Source organism: Sinocyclocheilus rhinocerous, unplaced genomic scaffold (assembly GCF_001515625.1).
Source record: "Sinocyclocheilus rhinocerous isolate Xijiao unplaced genomic scaffold, SAMN03320098_v1.1 scaffold1149, whole genome shotgun sequence".
Taxonomy (NCBI): domain Eukaryota; kingdom Metazoa; phylum Chordata; class Actinopteri; order Cypriniformes; family Cyprinidae; genus Sinocyclocheilus; species Sinocyclocheilus rhinocerous.
In genome coordinates this window covers 365551-385484 of record NW_015664180.1, presented here as the reverse complement: position 1 = coordinate 385484, position 19934 = coordinate 365551, and the positions used below count along the sequence as shown (strand labels likewise).

Genomic DNA, 19934 nt, shown 5'->3' with positions numbered 1-19934 from the left:
AAATATATATATATATATATATATATTTAGATTATTAATTTTAAGATTTTTTGATCATAACATATCAGTATTTTCATGAAAATATGACAGACTTTCTTCCATTCATCAAACCCTTATGTCTCTGAAAATAATACATCTTTAACCTAATAATCAAATAAAGTAAATTTGACTCGAGCATCTCAAACCTCAAGTTATATTCACATATATCCAAGTGATTTTTTACGGGGCCCTTAAATGCCAATTTAGGGCCTTTCCGAACTGATGTACACTGACAGAAAGCTCATCACCTGACCCCAGGAACGAACTCTGATTGGCTGAGGGAGGGTTGTCTTGTTAGACTGAGCCTAAGGGAGGGAAACCACGTTGCGTGGTTGTGAGGGAAGATCGCGCCGAGCAGCAGAACAGACCCTGCGCCTGCGGACAAGCTGAGTCAGTCGCAATTAATGTCACATCTACATTTGACAATGTGGTTCAGCGCTCGGAAAGTAATGTTTCGTCACTGTCTCTCACTCGCGGCTCGTCATCCGCAGTGCACACATGCGCCTCTCACACTGCAGAAGTGTGTGCATTCCTCATTCACTGCCATTCAAAACACACTTCATCCTGGGCTTTCTTGCTGCTGTAGCGTCAAGATACATTTCAGACCAATGTATGTGAACATACAGCATGTTCTTCCCAGGTACTCATACATGCAAGGCCCTTTCTGTGGGAACATATGGGTGGTCGTGGGGCATGCGATTGGCCCGTTGGAATGGGAGGTGCATGATCTGATTTGGGTGGATCACTGATTGGTTCTTTGTCGTCAGGAGCACCGGGCCCCACGTGAACGTACCCTGCTCTGGGTACACGTCTTCACTATGGGTGAACCTTACCCCCTTCCCTCCATGAACTGGTGAAAGAGAAGGAGAGGACGCAGAAAAATACAGAAAGAAATTGAGAGCACATAGTGAAATGGGATTTGAGAGATGGAAAGAAAAAAAAAAGACAGACAAAAAAGAAAGAAAGAACACACACACTTGCTTTCATATGTGTTTAAATACTTAAATGAAGCAGTGACATTTACCCTAATTACATTTTAAAGGATTATCTATTAAAATGGCTCTGCCAGGGGCATCTCCATCTAAAGTGTGTCAGGATTCCCAAAGTGTGTGAGGGAGAGAAAGAAAGATGGAGACCAGATTAACCTAAATAAATAAATAAATAAATAAGGAAAAGCTATTTATTTTGAAAGTAAAGAAAACTATTTTTAAATAACAATTTATACGTTACATATTTAGTTATATAAATTCTTATGCTGATAACAGAACCTTCAATGAAAAACACATGTATTCAATTAGAAAAATGCGACATTAGAAGTGGACATTTTGGACCCATCACATATACAGTGGGTACGGAAAGTATTCAGACCCCCTTAAATTTTTCACTCTTTGTTATATTGCAGCCATTTGTTAAAATCATTTAAGTTAATTTTTTTTCCTCATTAATGTACACACAGCACCCCATATTGACAGAAAAACACAGAATTGTTGACATCTTTGCAGATTTATTAAAAAAGAAAAACTGAAAAATGCTCAGTATTTAGTAGAAGCACCCTCTTGATCTAATACAGCCATGAGTCTTTGGGAACTGTCAATATGGGGTGCTGTGTGTACATTAATGAGGAAAAAAAAATTAACTTAAATGATTTTAGCAAATGGCTGCAATATAACAAAGAGTGAAAAATTTAAGGGGGTCTGAATACTTTCCGTACCCACTGTATACTAATTGTTGAATAAAGTCATTATTTTTGTTTTCTTTGCACACAAAAAGTATTCTCGTAGCTTCATAAAATTACGGTTGAACCACTGATGCCACATGGAACTGAATTGAACATGTCAGTTGTGTTGCTGTCTATGCAGGGTCAGAAAGCTCTCGGATTTCATCAAAAATATCTTAATTTGTGTTCAGAAGATGAACGAAGGTCTTACAGGTTTGGAACGACATAAGGGTGAGTAACTAATGACAGAATTTTCATTTTTGGGTGAACTAACCCTTTAACCGCAAACAATAAATTTGGCAGTCGTTTGCAGACTGCCTGATTTTATTAAAGACTGATGTATTTGGATTAAGTCATTGATATTTAAAGACGGTGAGATGTCTGGAAGAGCCTTGCCTTGTGTATTCTGGGACTGAACGAAGGTCTTGATGAGTTTGTCAGTGGCCTGAGTGTAGAGGGACAGGGCGTAGTGCAGAGACTGCAGGTCTGGACTTTTCTCCAGGAACATCTTCTTCAGCCCTACACCTCCAGCATGGAAGTATTGCTAAGAAACCACAAAACAGGAGATATTACTTGAGACAATGTTGCTGTGTCTGGCTGGTCGGGATGCTCAAACAAACAAGAGCGATGCTGTGATAGCACTAGAAAAGCTACGGTTGATTCATTTCATGTCGAATCCCTGGAAACAACCTACGAATGGCTTGTTATAGTTGTCTTTGCTTATTAAACTGGGATAGAAGGACATTTTTTTTTTACATAAAAAAAAAAGTCTATATTATATTCTCCTCTACATCCCAAGGTGCAAAGACAATCCACCGAATGCGATAAAGGGCAAAAGTTTGACTGGAGTATAAATTGAATATTACAAGGAAGGATAGTGCTGTACTTAGTGCAAATTAAACGCATATACTTATGTAACAGAATGAAAAAAATTAAAACAGAAAGGAATTTATATTCTAGTGTAGAAGAAGGAAACTATTAGAAAAAAAGCCACATTTACACTATATTTAACAACCCACTATTTGAAACACAAAACTGCACAACACTGCGTTGTCACAAACTAGTGGAGGACAGTCTTTACACTGACATTCAGCTCTTTACACACCTTTATAGTATCCAGTGCTAACTCAATCACTGCGCACTGTTTAGGGGACAGTGCCTTGGCCTCTTCACGAACCATGTGCTCCTACAAAAAGGACAACATTTTATAAGCACAAAATACAACAATGATCTTTTTACAATTGAAAATTGTTAATTCAGGTTTATTTAACCCTGAGTTAATGTAATCCTGGGTTATATTATGCCACACTTACTTTAAAAATGAAATGAAAAGAAATGAAAAAACCTTCATACCTTCAACTTGGAGAGCTGACCAAGTTCCTTGGCTGCATTGAATATAAGTTGAGTGCCCTGGAGGAAGAAGAGGAAAAAAAATGGAGGAAGTGAGAAAAACAAAGAGACATTAGTCAGGTCACAGAGTTCAGCAGGGTTGTAGACAGAAATGCCACATCACAGAGGTCAGAAACAGACGGTCTCAAACGCCAGACACACACTCGCATAATCCCAGCGTGCCCCGCCACCCCCAAACACGCTTGCACACAGCCACGCATCGACACACAACTGTTTGTGCAACATGAGACGGTAAACTAGCTACATACAGAAGACAGAGACAAGAGTTGAAAGGTTTACAAAACCAGTAGGTCCACAGCCCGAACAACACCACTCTGGTGATATATCTAGTATCTACGACTGGCCGATACTCTAATTTTTGGATATATCACTAAGTGAATGAGGCTTGTGCACCTTATTATACCATTATACAAATGTGTACAATGTAGTCCTTCTTGGAAAATTAAATCGTTAGTATACAGAAATAGTACTGTATTTCTGACATCGCAAAAAGAAATAGTCGTTTAGACCCGCATGGACATCGAAGTCTAAAGCGACTGTCATGCATGCATTATTTAACCTGACATGTCCGAGCACCTGTAATTAACTATGTGAGGATTTGAATGGGCACATAGGTCTGAGGCTATAGGGAAACTCACAACTGCATTGAAAACAAGGGGTAAAAAACACTGCTTCCACCAGTTTGTTTCAACAGGGGGACCCAAGTCACACAAAGAAGACATGAGAGAGAGAGAGAGAGAGACAGGACACATTGAGCTAAATGGGGATTCAGTCCTTACATCACTGTGACAAGCAAGCTTCACCCTGCCCTGTGAAGAGAGGATAGTGTAATTAACTTGAGAATTGGTCTTGGTGCTCTTTAATAGGTTGTCCATTATTCAGTAACCGACAGACTAACGGGCCAATCACATCATTTCATGTTAGAGGCAAATTATGAAAAAGAAAAAATATTATTCAAAATACGTTTTCAGTTTGTTGTTAAATAGACAGCTCACCCAAAAATGAAAACTGCCATTATTTACACACCCTCATTTTGATTTGTACTTGATTAATCGTTTTTCCTTGTGTGGAACACAAAAGGAGATGTTTTACAGAATGTTCACGCTGCTCTTTTCTATGTAATGAAAGTGAATGGGCTCTGGAGCTGCAAAAATTATATTTAAAAAATAATAATAATAATAAAAAGTGTCATAAGTAGTCTGCACAACTTGGACAGAAAAAGTCATTATTTGCTAAAAGATGTTTCCCTTAATTCAGTTCTCAAAATGTCTATGAAAACTGGTCGGTGGAAAGCTTTAGAGAATTTTTTATTTTTTTTGAAATAAATACAGATTACACTACATAAAGAAACTGATTTAAATAAAATATTGACATTTATTTACTATTTATTTATTAACAATACAGTACCTGACCCTAAATGTATAATACTATAGTGCGTAGAAAAAAATATTATGCAATATAATAGAAACTAAATATTTTACAATATTACAGTATTAACTTTTCACAGTTTAGACTGGTTCTTTATATTCCCTTGTGAAAGGATGGTAATATTTTGGCCCGTGATTAAAAAAAGATTGAAATCCCATCACTTAATTGATGTTAAAACCGATGCAAAGCAGTTTTGATGTGCCATATTTGAATATACGTTAATGTGAATGACATTTTAGAGCTACGGCAGATGAAAAGAATTTCTATATGGATGTGAGACATGAGTAAATGACAACAGACTTTTGATTTTTGGATGAACTATCCCTTTAAAGTGGTTCAAGTTCATTCTTGTAATTAATATTGAATTCAGATTTTTGTATTCTTTGTAATCTAAGGGAGCAACTAAACTAGGCAAATACGAAAACTATGAAATCTTTCAAGGCAATTCTAGAAAAAAAAGAGATGAAAACATCTTCAAATGGAAGCTAATGGATTGTAACATCACATAAAAAGGCAGAGCAAAAAACAAACAATATTTGCACCGTAAAATGGCAATAGAATTTTTTACAAACAACAAATGAATAGACTATATTGTTAAAAGAAAATTTCTCAAGCCTGAGAATAGGGGGGAAATCTAAAAATAATATCCCAGAAAACACATCAGTATGAGACCTCGGGTTCCATCGGGCCGATTTTGGTACAACAAAAACCAAACAGATTGACAGAATAATGTCTGCAGAGACTAAAAAAAGAGAGGCTCAGGAGTTGAGGTGAAGATCAGACGCAAGCAACAACCCACAGAGGAGAGGTTTCAAACAGGTGACAGAGAAGGGGAGGGTGGACCACCTGAAACCAGTTCACGTCACCCAGATATTAGACCCACCACGGACACTAGACTGGTAGCGAAAGAGCGTCGTTTCCAGGAGAATGAGTAGAGGAAGGGGTTGGCAGTCAGACGTGGGGCGGACATCAGATTGGAAGTTTTGTTGGGGCGGAAAAGGGCCTTGTCCAAGTCAATTAGGAGATGCACCATGCTGCAGCCACCTCGGGTATACAGAGCACTGAGGTGGCAAGGGAAAGGAGAGGAAATGGACGAAGAAGAGAAGAAAGAGACAGCGGGAGAAGGAGAGAAAGACGTGACAGACGAATGAGGATGCACTGGACAAGAGGAAGGGACTTGGCAGCCACACAGAGCAGAAGGAGGTGGTGGGAAGGGGGTCACCCGGCATGGACGGACTGCGGGACACACAGACGCACAGACAAAAGTGCTCTGGTACTTACTATCATCTGTGGAGGTGGAGCGGGGGGAGAGCGAGAATGTAATAACCAGAGAGAAGGGTCAGTGAAGCTACAAAGAGCCCCACATCAAATCAAAAGAAGCATTAACATTCAGTCTACAGGACCGGCTTCAGGCCTGATACGATATTACAGTAAGTCCCAAGGTCTGTGCTTGCCTGAGGGACTAAAACAGGCCCAATGTGAAGGAATAATTCAGCCAAAAATGAAAAATCTCTACCTCACTGCATTCCAAACCTGCGTGATGTTCTTTCATCCATAAAACACAAAAAGAGAAATTTTTAAGAATGTTCAAGCTGCTCTTTTCCATACAGTGAAAGTGGTTGGGGACCAGGGGATGTCAAGCTTCAAAATGGACATAAACATAAAGTAACACAAATGTATTCCATACGACTTATGCACTGTAATTAAAGACTTCTGAAGCAAATTGAGGAACAGACGAGAATGAAAATTTGCAGTAGCTATCAAACCTCATTTGCATTGCCGCATATTCAAAGTCGGTGTGTCCAATGAATAACAACTTAAATTTTGTTTAATTCCTTACACAAAGGCAATGTAGGCTTCAAAACTTCAAAATACTTGGAATAAAGTACATAGGTCATATAGGCCACTTTTATAATGTTCTTTTTGGAGCATGAAAGCACCTTCATTGTAGGAAAAAGAGCGGCATGAACATGAACTTCCATAGACCAGGGCTGCTCCTGGAAGGTCACTGTCCTGCAGAGTTTAGCTCCAAACCCCACACCTGCACCGGCTAATCAAGGTTTTCAGGACTTGCAGAAATGTATTCTGGGACAAATGGAGCTAAACTCTGCAGGACGTTGACCCTGCAGGACAAGGACTGTACAAAAGTGAATCCACAGACGTAAGAAAGTCATACTGGTTTGGAACGAGGGTGATTTACATGAGAGGATTTACATTTTGAGTGAATTACTACTTCAATTTTTGGCTTTTTGCAGTAAGCATAACAGTAATTGGCAACTGGTTAACTAGGCCAATAGGGAGATGTCTCCCGTTCAAATGTTCAGTCTTTGAAATAACTGATATGGGTCTCTTTTGTCAAAATAAACAAATACAAACAAAAATACACAGTTATATCAAGACAAATTAAAAGCAGTAAGTTGTCTCTGTTCCTGTAGAAATGCTCTCAAAAATGAACTAGCATTCAAATATATAGAAATACACTTAATAAAACGTTTTAGTCAAGATTACCATACATGAAATGTGCAACTGTGTGACTACAGGACCAGAGAGCAGTCTCGAGAGGTGCTTGAATGATATGGTGCACTCCCAATGTTTTTAGAGTGGAAAGATTTTTTTGTCAAAGGTGATTTGATTTTTGGAAAGGGACATGTTTTGTTGGGCATGAGGAGATACATTTCCAGTTGTTCAGAGTCTTCATGATGCATACCAGAAAACACAATGCTGTAAACAATTTTGGCATTTATATAAAATGATTTCTACATGAGGTATGTCTCAAAAGTCTTCTCTTAATTACATTATAAACAGTTCATTACCGTTTGGTCAGTCAAAGGTGGCAGAACAATTGTCTTCTCCATTGTGTTCATCACCAGCTTCCAAAGCTCCTTCAGCACTCGCTTCAACACTGTCTTCTCACAGATCTTGGCAAACAGCGTGAGACTGACAAGGAAAAAGTTAAGAGCGAAGCGAAGGTGTGGAATTTCCAAGGAAGTGTCTAAATCTAGTGATTAGCATCTTACTTGCTGTCAAGGAAGTCCATGATGGGCTGGAGGACGTTGTCGGCATCCTGTGCCACGCTGCTGCAAGCACTTGCTGGCACGTTTCCTGTCCCCTTCACCTGGCTAAGTATGTCACCCATCTGCTTGACATTTTCTTCAATGTTTGGTTGGAAACTAGTGGGTGGAGAACAGATGTTACTCCAAGAATAGAACTACTTCTTCCTGATCCCTTGGTACCTCACCTGGTGGCAAAGATCCTTGCAAGGTCATCCAAAACATTGTTGAGCTTCACCTGGAGTTCTTTCAAGATGTCGCTAGCTTCAACGTTCAACTGAAAGGCACAATAATCAATGGTCAAAACCACCAGAACTTGACCAGGTTCTCAGAAGGTTGTACGTCTTTGCTCAAAAAGCAAATCTAGGCTTTGCTAAGCCTATTGGCATATTTGTGGTTCACTTACATCTTTACCACCCATGGCCTCAAACATCTTCTCAAGCTGTACCCTGAGCTGTTGGATATTATTGATGAGGATGCATGGCTGTGGGGAGCAAAAACACTTTGTTAAAATGCATGAAATTCAACACAAGACTAACTCAACCCGCCAAAAAGCTGCATGGCATATTCTACCCATGTCAGATCAACATACCTTGACAGCACCATCCTTTGCATTCTAAAATCAAAGAAAAAGAGAACACAAACCAAATGAGATCAATTCCGGATATAAGCAACTATTTCAAAAATATAAACCTGATTCCACAGGGATTTTTAGACTATTACCACTTTCTCCTTTGTGCAGTGGTTGGGGAAGTCTCTTGAGATAATATCCGCATAAGACAGCAGAACATTGCTAATGGTCTGTGGGGTAAAGAGAGCATGTTAAAACAAGTCCAATGAAAACGCAAACTATTCCACAGATTGACCGTGAAGGTCAATATTAATGTTGCTTTTGTAAAACATTTCTTCATATGATCCATACAGATCATGCTAACAGAAATCTGCAACCAAAGCTTGCGACCAAAATCTAAGCTAAGCACTTGACTTTTACTCACTGACGTAATGTTTTACTATTTGACAAGCAATATTCTTAAAAGACAGACATAAACTCTCACATTGTGCACTTGGCTAAAACTAACAGATTTACAAATGATATTAATGGAATGATCACGAGGACCTTGGCAAATCTCTTCATGTAGTGTCCGACGATCTGTGGGTCTGGACACTCCAGCTTCTTAATGATCTCGAAGCTCTGGTTAAGCTGCGAGAAGACGTCCACTACCGAACAGGAGAAGAGAGCGTGCTCTGAAGTTTGCTGATACTGTAGGAAAAAAAGAGTTGGATGTGCAAGTCAGAAAAAGCTCTAGAATAGAAGGCACAAGAGACCACGCAAGCAATTTGCGACCAGATGTCAGGCGTGAGCTCTTTCGTCTGGAAATAATTGGGTCGAGGTGAGACTGTGGCAGGTTCCCAAAGGGGGCTCGGTGGAAGTAATGAACTAAAGAGTGTGCTTATTGGTTCAGGAACATGCTGAGGTGCTCCAAAGGGCACTCATTCATCAAATTTTGACATGTCTGGCTGCAGGCGTGAGGTCTGTTGTTACTGTAACTTATTACAGCTGCTAAGCTAAATAGTAAGTATAGCTTTACAGTAAATTTCCAGTTTTGCTTTCAAATTTTCTTAGAGATTCTACAAATTTATTATTACTTTTACTAGTATTAAAGCAATAGTCCAACTGTATGTAAAGCTCAAGTGTAACTAAAGTGTTATCAGTTTCAATAAGATATGTAAAGATATGTTTTTTAACTTACTCAATGGTCTTTTAAATATTTTATTATAATAATAATAATAACTAGATATGTACATTTTCTGAAGAAAATGTGAGCGGTGCTTGCGGTGGCACTGTGCAGTTACTAGGGTCTTTTTTGAACATGTTTTAATGATTAGTAGTGCTGTCAAACGATTAATCGCGATTAATCACATCCAAAATAAAAGTTTTTGTTTACATAATATATCTATGTGTACTGTGTTTATTTATTATGTATATATAGACACACATACAGTATATATTTTGAAAATATTTACATGTATATACATTTATATTATTATATTTTAAATTATATATAAATATATTTAATATATAAACATACAATTTTTCTCAAATATATACATGCATGTGTTTGTATTTATATATACATAATAAACATACACAGTACACACTTATATATTATGTAAAGTAAAACTTTTATTTTGGATGTGATTAATCACGATTAATTGTTTGACAGCACTAATGATTAGTTAGGATTTTTAGCATGTTTAACTAATCGCTATTACCGTGTAGCTATTCACTGCTAGCAGGTGTAGCATACTGAAGTCCTGTGTGGTAGCATGAATCAAGTGAGCCAAGCCCCATGTCCATACGATGCTCTGATGCAGAGATATAGGTCTTGCAAAATGGTTGCTAGGGTACTCTGTTTGGTTGTTAAGGAGTGGCTTGGCAGCTGCCAATGGTGATACTTCAAAGGCTGATTGCCATTATGAATGATATAAACCAACCCCCATGCCTCTACAACATTCATATTTGGGTTGCTAGGGTGCTCAACAATGGTTGCTAGGGCGTGGAAAACAGATGTGCTCAGTTCCTTCACCATAGTATGTCTATGGGGCAACTTTGGGGTCTCTTGCGCCCAAGGGGTACAACTTACACCCCATTGCGAGGTATGTTTCTTACACAGTTTGCCAGCCTCTTCAAATGTGGTGACCCAGATGTTTCTACAAAATTCTTAGTCGGCGATACAACCCGTCAAATTTGGCTGCAAGGCTGCAAAGTCTATGGGATTTTTTGCTTATACTGTATATACAACTTTATATGTTTTTATTGATTTATAAACTATGATATTTGTTGCATCGAATGGCCTCGGTTCGATAAGGAACCAAAAGGCAAGAGAAATAAATCTCACCCCATCTTTCTTGTCGCGCTCCAGGGCTCCGTGCAAAAAGTCTCGAGACACCTCTTCATTCTCATCCAACCACTGGATGACAAATGGCTCGAACCACCTGCAGAGTAACATCACCACCTAAAGCTCTATTACCCATCATACCACGGTCACAGTGACATTTTGAGTGTGCATGACTCGGATAATACGCATGTGAGAAGGGAGGCGTCGGGAGTCACTCACGTGGGATATTCAGGCACGCGGCTCTTGAAGAAAGGCAGGTCTTTGCAGTATTCATTGTAGAGCCACTTTACTTTGAAGTGCAGGTTCATGTAATCGGCACTCTTGCACAGGCGGTTCTTTTCATGCTCTGAAAGCCACGAGGTGAAGACAAAAGCTCTTCATGAAACAGTTCGAGATATAACAGCACATAATACATCTACGCAGAGCAGAGAACCCCTACTGAATCAGCAGATGAGAAGAACTCCACCACATGTCGACTTTCACCAAGTGTGAAATTTAAGTGGCTATCAGTGAGAAATCCTGCCAGACTTGTTTCTAACTAAAAATCGAACTAAGAAGCAAACTTTTTTATTGCATCTCATCAATCAGTCAAGTTATGAGCATTACAGACCTACAGCTGAAACTTTTTAATGAGGTTCTGGAGTCTACAAAATAGTCTACAAAATCAAGAACCAATCAATACAAAGGCTAGATAGATCAAGAAAAGCTTCTTAGCTTAGACTCACCTTCCATTGCGTACTTCATATCTTGGGCAAACAGGTTCCACATAACCTCTGCACTGATCTTTCCGACATTGAGCTCCTGTGGAAACCTGTGTGGACCAGAATACATAATATTAAGACCCTCAAAAGGTTTATGAATGTACATTTTGTGCAATAAAATGGTGACGGACTCACTGGTTAAGGCAGGGGGTGTAGGAGTTCTTGTCCTCTTCAATAATTGAGACAATGAGGGTGATTAGCTTAGACCAGAAGTCTAGATTCTTGATACTTGGACCTTGTTCGTCTGGAGGAACCTCTCCTTTTTTGCTCTGTACAAAAGGAATTCATTTTGAAATGGTAGCTTGAAGCATGTTATGGCTTTTCATAATCTGCCAACCTCTGGAAGAAATGACCCCACTAAGGCGCACAGCAGGAATGGCTTATTTCAGCCAGCAAACAAACAAACAAAAATATGCCAACCACTCCAGGGGAACATGATATATAACAAACCTGCAGAGCTTCGCAGCAAAATATAGTAAGTAGCCCAGGGTTAGATGTTTAATTCAACAGGAAGAGTGTTTGATATTTATGAGGGAAGCCTGTAACAGCATAAACAAAAGCAGCAAGATGAACTGCTTTGATAAAATGACTTGGATGCTCCCGGGGCAAAGAGCTTTGGGGCTGATCAGGGTCTCTGGGCCAGGAAGTGTCGACTTACCGGGTCTGTTTGGTATTCTCGACTATACAGCTCGTGGCAGTTGTTGAAAATGTATTCGTAGGTAGAGTTGAGGCAAGCCTTCACACAGTCCTTCACTACCTGGCTGGCACGAGGAGGACTCTGGAGCTCTTGGACCTGGAGAAAAAAGTTAATGGTCCATTCAGATGGATAAATTGATGCAATATGAACAATTGCATAGAAAACTGTGCAAAATGAGGTGGTCTGAAAAAAAGAAAGAATCATTCAGAAATCATAGGAAAAACAAAAACTGTCTAGAAATTGTAGAACAACACCATGTGGAAAATAAAATTGCACAAGAATTATATGGCAAAAAAAAAGCATACGAAAATTGCATGAAAAAAAGAAAATTGTATTAAAATGACAACTCTAGAAAAAGAATAAAAAGAAAACCATATCGCAATGAAAATTGTATGAAAATGGTATGAAACAAGAAAATATTCCAAAAATTGTAAAAAAGAAAATCGCACAGAAAAGAAACTAAAAAAAGAGAAAAATGTACGACAAAGATAATCGTTCAAAAATTGTATATAAAACATAGTATGAAAAAGAAAATTATATATATAAAAAAACAGTCACACAAAACGGAAAAGTTGGACAAAATTTTTGTTGTACAATAAAAAAAGAAAAAAAAAATAGAAAAAAGGAAAATCATACAAAACATCACATGAAAAACTTGTATGAAAAGACAATTGGACAAAAATTGTATAAAAAAAAAAAATAAAAAAAGATTTAAAAAAAAAAAATTATCACTGAACAATTGTATTAAAAAAAAGAAAATCACATCAAAATTTCGCCCAAAGGCAAAATTGTCCAAGTTTATCTAAATCAACAGCATCAGGGATTCACAACTAACCTTCATCCTGAAGAATGTGATACTGGTTAGTAGGTCCACAGTAGACTTGAGGTCCTGCAGTCTCTCAGGACTGCTAGCTGGGAAATTATTCTAAACGCACACAAGAAAGGGTTTCTCTTTGTCATCAATACTCATTTCTTCCTCCGATATTTCAGACATTTCAATACAACTTAAAGCTTTTAAATGTAGTCACATCAAAACAAATCAATCTCATTTGTCTGATTCAATGAACCCACCTGCAGGCGAACACCACACTAACCATTTACCTTTAGTTAAGAAAGATCCTTCATACAGAAACAAGAAAAGGTGTGACTACTCAAGGAAACACCAAAAAGTCACAATACCCTGTACATAGAGAGGTCAATCCTCAGGGAGTTGTGAAGCTGGTCCAGAAGCTTGACAAATCGCTCTTTCTACAAAGAACAAACACGAAACCACCCCAAATTATTAGTAACACTAAACACTTCAATGCTGGAATCTTCCTTTTCCGTATGGATGGATGAAGCACTCACCCCAAAGTTGGAGGCAGCGAAACGGTCAGAAGCAGACACATTGTTGGTGGCCTGGGTTGTGTGAGCGTAGTAAGCGTTGATGTTGGCCAGTAGGGTGCTCATGACCGCAGGCACTCCAGGACACATGTACTTTGATGACAAACAGGCGAAGTGTCTAGAAACAAGAAGGAACAAAAAGTACCTAAGTACGTAAGCAAGCAGCTAAAACGTCAATGGCAAAACTTAGGGGAGATTCATACGTCATGGCTTGATAAATGGACTCCACTCCGTAACGCATGGCAAACTCGTCGACGATTTCTTGGGGCGTCTCTTCGAAGTAAACCTTCCATGCGTCATCACCCTTGGCATCTGGTATCTTCACCACCCCGTTGTTCTGGATGTCCGTTAGATAGTGGAAAAGGTTCTATGGAAAGAGGATCAATTCGCTAAGGACTGATTTGATATACTCTAGCAGGGACTATGTAATTAAGCTTGCTAATAAATAATGGTAGGAGGAAAATGAAAATGACAAATATGATCATGACAGCGTCAGACTGACCTCGTGCAAGCAAGTGTACTGGACGTGGTACGGAGCTACAGTTTCCTCTCCTTTGATCTCCACACTGATGTGCATACGAATGGCTCCAGATACAGCAGACTTGTCTGTACGCTTGTCTGAAAGGAAGCAAAATGAAGTTGGTACACCTTAAAAAAAACACAAAAAAAAAACAAGAAAATCGCACAGAGAACTGTGTGATAAAAGAAAGTGGTACAAAAACCATAAAACAGAAAGCGTCTGTCAAAAAAAAAAAAACGAAAATCACATTAAAAAATTGTTTTTTTTAAAGAAATTCGTATGGAAAGGAAAATCGTAAAAAAGACAACATTTTATGAAACCCATAAAAAACGAAAATCATATGGAAATCGCATGGAAAAAGAAAACCGTATAAAGATCGTAAAAAGAAACTATACTGAAAAGAAAATTATACGAAAATTGTATGCAACTGTCCAAAAAACGCCCAAAAAAAATCATACAGAAAATGCATGAAAAATAAAATTGTAAGAAAAATAAAATTGTACAAAAATCGTACAAAAAAAAAAAATCCACAAGGCAAACAAAATCACATGAAAATCATATGGAGAAAAAGGTACAGTTTGAAGTCAAATTTAATTGATTTTAGAAGTGCAAGAAAAATTTCAAGTAAAATGTGTAACAATCCATTTTTCATTTTTTATTGCAGAGCTACTATACAAGTGTGATAAAGCTTTTAAGTGTTTTTTTTCGCAAGGTAGTGTTATGCAATGCCAATTTTACAAGGTTGCTACAGTATGTTAGCAAGAAAGTGAGTGAAACAAGTCATGCCAATCACTTTGATATATCATAAAAAGACGAGATATGATATGCGATCGCCCACCTAATGATGTCACGCTAACTGTTCTGTAACCCTTGGCCTTGCTTCTAAAGGTCATTGGCGAATGGCGTCACAGTTGAAATTGTTTGATCTTTGAGCATTGCATTGCTGTTTGACCTGTGCGCAACATGAATATAACATTACATTTATGTAATTAATGCTTGGCTACTCACCCAGGTTGTACCAGACGTCCATTTCTCCGCTCAGAGTTCGAACCTCGATGATAGTCTGACCGAGGAAATCGTCAGACTCTCGTTTGAACTTCTGCTTTACTCTGGACTTAATATCGTCATCCTCGTCCCAAACGCGCACTTTGATCCGATCGGAAGAGTTGTGACACTCACTGTTGAGATGTTTTTGTATCACCATGAGCACTGATCCTCAACAAAATATGTTTGACACATATTAATTGAGATCTGAAGCCACTTACAAATTGAAGCTCTCATCCCATACAGGATTGAGGTTGCCGTAGATGGTCTTGGTTCGTTTCTTGGTCTTGCCTACTTGCACCGTAACATAAGGATCGCTGGAGCCGGTTTTGTCCTTTGCCTGCAGGCCCTGGGCACATAATACTGATCAGAGAAACAACAGGGTTAATATTAATATAACCGATATGACATAAACTTGTACTAGTCAAAGTGGGTCATTACCGGTGATGCTGATCTTGGCTGACCACTTGGACGTCCCGTCCAGGACGCTTTGCTTGATCTGCTTCATCTGCGCCACGTGTGTTGCCTTGATGACTCCAAACACATCCTGAATCAGCTCGAATATCTCAGGCTTGTTGCGTTCACGGATCTTCATGCGGTCTTTCAACACCATGATGATGTTCTGCGTGCGATCCTCAGCTCCATGCTTAGAGCTCTTCTCCGCCGCCCCTGTGAAAGACGGATGAGGTTTATTTCAATACTGGATGTGGTTTTTTAATGTTTTTGAAAGAAGTCTCTTATTCTCACCATGGCTGCATTTACTCGATCAATTTAAAATAACAGTTTTCTATGTTAATAGATTTTAAAATCGAATTTATTCCTATGATGGTCAAGCTGAATTTTCAGCAGCCATTACTCCAGTCTTCAGTGTCACAAGATCCTTCAGAAATAAGCTGATTGGGTACTCAAGACATCTTGAATAATATTTCTTTTCAGTGCTTTATTTTTATTTATTTTATTTGCGAAAACTGTGATACAATACCAAACATTTAATAACTGAATTTTTTTTTTTTTATAAATAAATAAATAAAAGAAATGAACACTTATTCAGCAAGAATGCATTAAACTGATCAAAATTGACAGTGAACACATTTATAATGTTACAAAAGATTTCTATTTCAAATAAAAGCTTAAAAAGATTTTGGGGAAAAATATTAATAATTGAGCTGCTGGAATGGCTGCTGAAAATTCAGCTGTCATCACAGAAATAAAATACATTTTAAAATATATTGAAATAAAAAGCGTTATAGTAATAAGAGTAATAATATTTCACAATAATTCAGTTTTTACTGTATTTATATTCAAATAAAATGCAGCCTTGGTGAGCATAAGAGACTAAAAATCATTATTTTTCCAAACTTTAGACGAATTTTTAAATATGGTAAAACTAATAAATATAGTAATATATTTTTAAAAATATAGTATTTTTTTCTATATAAATATATAGATATATACTACAGTTCACAAATTGTGGGATCAGTAAGATTTTTAATGTTTTTTAAAGACGTTTCTTCTGCTCATCAATGATGCATATATTTGATCAAAAATACAGAAAAAAAACTGTAATACTGTGAAATGTTATTACAATTTAAAATAACGTAAAGTTTTCTATTTTAATATACTGTAAAACATAATTTATTCATGTGATGCAAAGCTGAATTTTCAGCATCATTACTCTGTTTTTACAATTCCGATTGATTAACAAAAACAATATTAGGTAGCAAAAACTAGTATAAAAAAATATTAATCAGCACAAACGGTTTCCAATATTGATAATAAATCAGCATTTTACAGTAGTGTATTTTTTGTATTGAAGACAACATTTGAGAGTGAAGAAAGAAACTCAATAAGAGCATCTTACTCTGTAAACAATCGGCATTAAGCAAATCTTGACACTTCTCGTGACACTTGACCCCACACTCGGTGCAGCGCATGCCCTGTCGAGCGATGCCCCACAGAAGCCCCTCGCACTCGTAGCAGTAGGTGGGGGTGGTGGCCGTCCACACCTCAAAGTTGTGTGGTGTAGTACAGGAAATGGGGTAGATCAAAGCCTGCAGGGTCTTCTTATAGACGTGACTCTTCTGCATGGTCATAATAAATCAACAGGTAAATGGAAAACGGTTCTGAACTGCAAAATATGAATGTCCAGGAAGAAAACGGGGCTTGTTGACATACCAGTTCTTCATTGTTAAGTGTGCTGGAGGCCATAGTAGAAGTGATGCCTGCTTTTCGAGAGTTCTGGACAAGAGACTACAAGAGAAAAAAAAAAAACAATTAGGAGAAAATGTATATATTTTGTTGAATAAATACATTTGATTGCTTTCTAATAAGAAATTGAATACTTCTTAACAATATTTTTATTTGTCCAACTTTTAACAACAGATTGATAAAAAAATACATAAACTAAATAAATTTAATAGAATAAAACTAAATTAAAAAGATACACAATTTCAATAAAATTTAAATAATAAAAAATAGTTATGAATTTGTGATAAAATGCCATAGTTTCATAAAGAAATTCCTTCTAAAGTGTGCAGTGATAATTAGCAGAAAATATTTGTGGTTGGAATTGAAGCATTTTACCCAGGAGTGCTGGAAAAGTGAAATTGTGAATACTTACCATTGCCTGCAGGAGGTGAGGCATTGGAAAAAAGAAATAAAACAAAAACAAAAATTTTTTTAGAAGTTTGCCAAAGATAACACGAAAAGTTTTTAATTCATACATCAACTCAACCAGGGTTGATTAAGTTAAAAATAAAAAAAGGGAAAAAAAAATCCAGGTTATACTTTTTTATAAATCTACTGACTCAACCACATGGAGAAAGTATTTATGTAAAGAGGCCACAAAAAGTGCTTGTACAACAAGAATGCATGTGGAAGACTGAAATACAGAGAGAGCAGAGAGAAAAAAGAAAGAGAGGGAGGAGGTACTTTGTCTCTAGTTGAATTGTTTTTGACATGCATTTTAATTCTGCTCAAGTCAGCACTTTGGCTTCTGACTCTTAGAGTCAGTATCGGTGACGGTAAACTGGATTAAAACTGTTTAGTGCAGTATGGTAATTTCTCCCTCATCTTCCAGTCCGTAGCGTCAAAGCAAGCCTGGTGCCGTTGCCTGCTCTGGCAGATCTCCAGTGAAGGTTGCCAGGAGCATTCTTGGCTGAATAAGTACAGCCAGACCTATACGACAGCTGTCAGCTAATGAACGATTTTTTTTTTTTTTGGCTCTTGTTACTTTGTTTAATCAATACACAACTAACTCTCCTGTCAATCTAATGAGAAGTTTTTCAGAAAGCGTTGTTAACAAGTAAACTCAAAAATGGATTCTGCAGCTTGTTCGATGTAGTTAATAAACATGCACCAATGCAACACAACTCTTGAGCATTTTGTTAAAACTGAATTTAACTGCAATGCAATCAATTTAGCACTACATAAATACATGTTGTTGCCTGTAACCAGATCGAATTACTAGCTACATTTAAATGTGGTTATTACATTATATCTTGCTTGTATTTGAAAATGCACTGATGGATTAGGCATGATAAGACCAGGAACTTGTATTAGTTAGATCAATTTAGATTTCATGTTGGCTTTAACATCTATATTGCCTCTATCCATGCGAGAACCAATGATGTTTGATTTTATTTGCCACCTAATCTTTTTTTAAGTATCAGTGGAAAAGTTCAACAAGCTCCCAAAGTAGGTTACAGGCACAAAATAAGGTTGGCAGACAATGAAGTCAGCTCAGGAAAAAATACACAGGCCAAAACTAATGGGACTGTAAAGGAGACATTGAGGCAGTCGTGAGGCTGGAGATTCATCAGTCTACAGGGTGAATGGAGCTGAGTAATGCTCTAATAACGTCTAACCCTGTAGCCGTGATTCAAACAGATGTGCCACAGCGACTTCTGTGAACTACAGACCCTTGACAGACTGCTGCCCAAAATAACCACTCTGATGTGTATGGACGGTGCTTTTGAAGAGTTGGGAAGGTGATGTTGGATCCAGCAATGCTTTAGTTGAAAGTTTGACGTACTGAAGTGGGGTTGTATGACTCACCAGGTCTCGGACGAGAGGGATGGCTTTCCTCTTGCGTAAGTCAGGCATGCTGTCTATGCTGTAAAGAGCACCTCCAGGCCTGCGGATCAAATGGGTAGATGTATTATATATATATATGAAAAGTTCATTTGCAAAAACCGATAAACGCCACTTTAAAAAAAAAGAGCTGATTGCCGTGCATTATTTTCCACATATAATGATGTGGAATATCTCGTGATATCTTCTTCAGGGCGAAAAAGGAAAATAAAAGCTGAAACGTTTTTACGGAACCTTGCAAAAGCAGCGCGTTACAATGGTGAGGGAAAAGCTCCGTGTATTGCGTGTAATCACATCCATACAGTTTATGATCACAACAACGTTTGTCAGGCATCTACATTGTCATCTGAGGATGCTTTTTTAAACTCTAAAACATGAAATGTGGAGTTATCTGCTTTTGCCATAAAACGACTGTTGGAGTTATCTGCTTTTGCTATAAAACAAACTTTTAATATGTAAAAAAAAACCATACTTTCAATGAAATTTAATTTTGTAAATTACCTGTATTTGTTTAAGTTATTATTACTTAATCAAAACAACCCAACTGCAGTTTGATTGATATTACTTGGAATGCGCAATAAAAAAAAACGTGATTTCTGAAAAAATAAAATACAAATGGAGTTATCGGTTTTTGCACATGAACTCCTCATATATACAGGGGTGAGGAGGAGGTAAGGGAGACTGTGCCTTCTCAAAATATTGGATGAGAAAAAAAAGTTGTAGTACAAAAATAAAACAACGCCAATATTACAAAAAAAATTAAAAAGTATATAAATCACTCGTTTTTCTAAAGAAACATTGTCCAACAGTGACACCAGCAGGTAAAGTTACAGCGGGAGTCAGCGTCTCTCTCGCCTCCCCTGAGCCCATTGAGTTTTAACAGACCCCCTGAA

General features: G+C 37.7%; 1 protein-coding gene across 6 annotated transcripts in view; it reads right to left on the bottom strand.

Moving 5' to 3' along the window:
- The window catches only part of LOC107729682 (protein unc-13 homolog A-like), a 53200-nt gene that overhangs the window by 5469 nt on the left and 27797 nt on the right, over positions 1-19934 (bottom strand). For 2 of the 6 annotated variants that reach the window (XM_016540337.1, XM_016540341.1), the window contains 30 exons: positions 19006-19084; positions 17570-17575; positions 17125-17199; positions 16811-17030; positions 15391-15618; positions 15171-15312; positions 14914-15083; positions 13888-14003; positions 13589-13752; positions 13350-13503; positions 13182-13250; positions 12838-12927; positions 11964-12098; positions 11441-11574; positions 11270-11355; positions 10764-10890; positions 10545-10641; positions 8762-8905; positions 8368-8445; positions 8237-8260; positions 8051-8128; positions 7833-7921; positions 7612-7764; positions 7408-7531; positions 5876-5881; positions 3946-3975; positions 3110-3166; positions 2862-2942; positions 2153-2300; positions 833-889 (listed from right to left, as the gene is read on the bottom strand). In XM_016540337.1, the coding sequence (XP_016395823.1) occupies positions 833-889; positions 2153-2300; positions 2862-2942; positions 3110-3166; positions 3946-3975; positions 5876-5881; positions 7408-7531; positions 7612-7764; positions 7833-7921; positions 8051-8128; positions 8237-8260; positions 8368-8445; positions 8762-8905; positions 10545-10641; positions 10764-10890; positions 11270-11355; positions 11441-11574; positions 11964-12098; positions 12838-12927; positions 13182-13250; positions 13350-13503; positions 13589-13752; positions 13888-14003; positions 14914-15083; positions 15171-15312; positions 15391-15618; positions 16811-17030; positions 17125-17199; positions 17570-17575; positions 19006-19084 (3161 nt within the window). The remainder of the gene's footprint in view (positions 1-832; positions 890-2152; positions 2301-2861; positions 2943-3109; positions 3167-3945; positions 3976-5875; positions 5882-7407; positions 7532-7611; positions 7765-7832; positions 7922-8050; positions 8129-8236; positions 8261-8367; positions 8446-8761; positions 8906-10544; positions 10642-10763; positions 10891-11269; positions 11356-11440; positions 11575-11963; positions 12099-12837; positions 12928-13181; positions 13251-13349; positions 13504-13588; positions 13753-13887; positions 14004-14913; positions 15084-15170; positions 15313-15390; positions 15619-16810; positions 17031-17124; positions 17200-17569; positions 17576-19005; positions 19085-19934) is intronic. The other 4 variants (XM_016540339.1, XM_016540338.1, XM_016540342.1 and 1 more) reach the window with 4 other exon arrangements.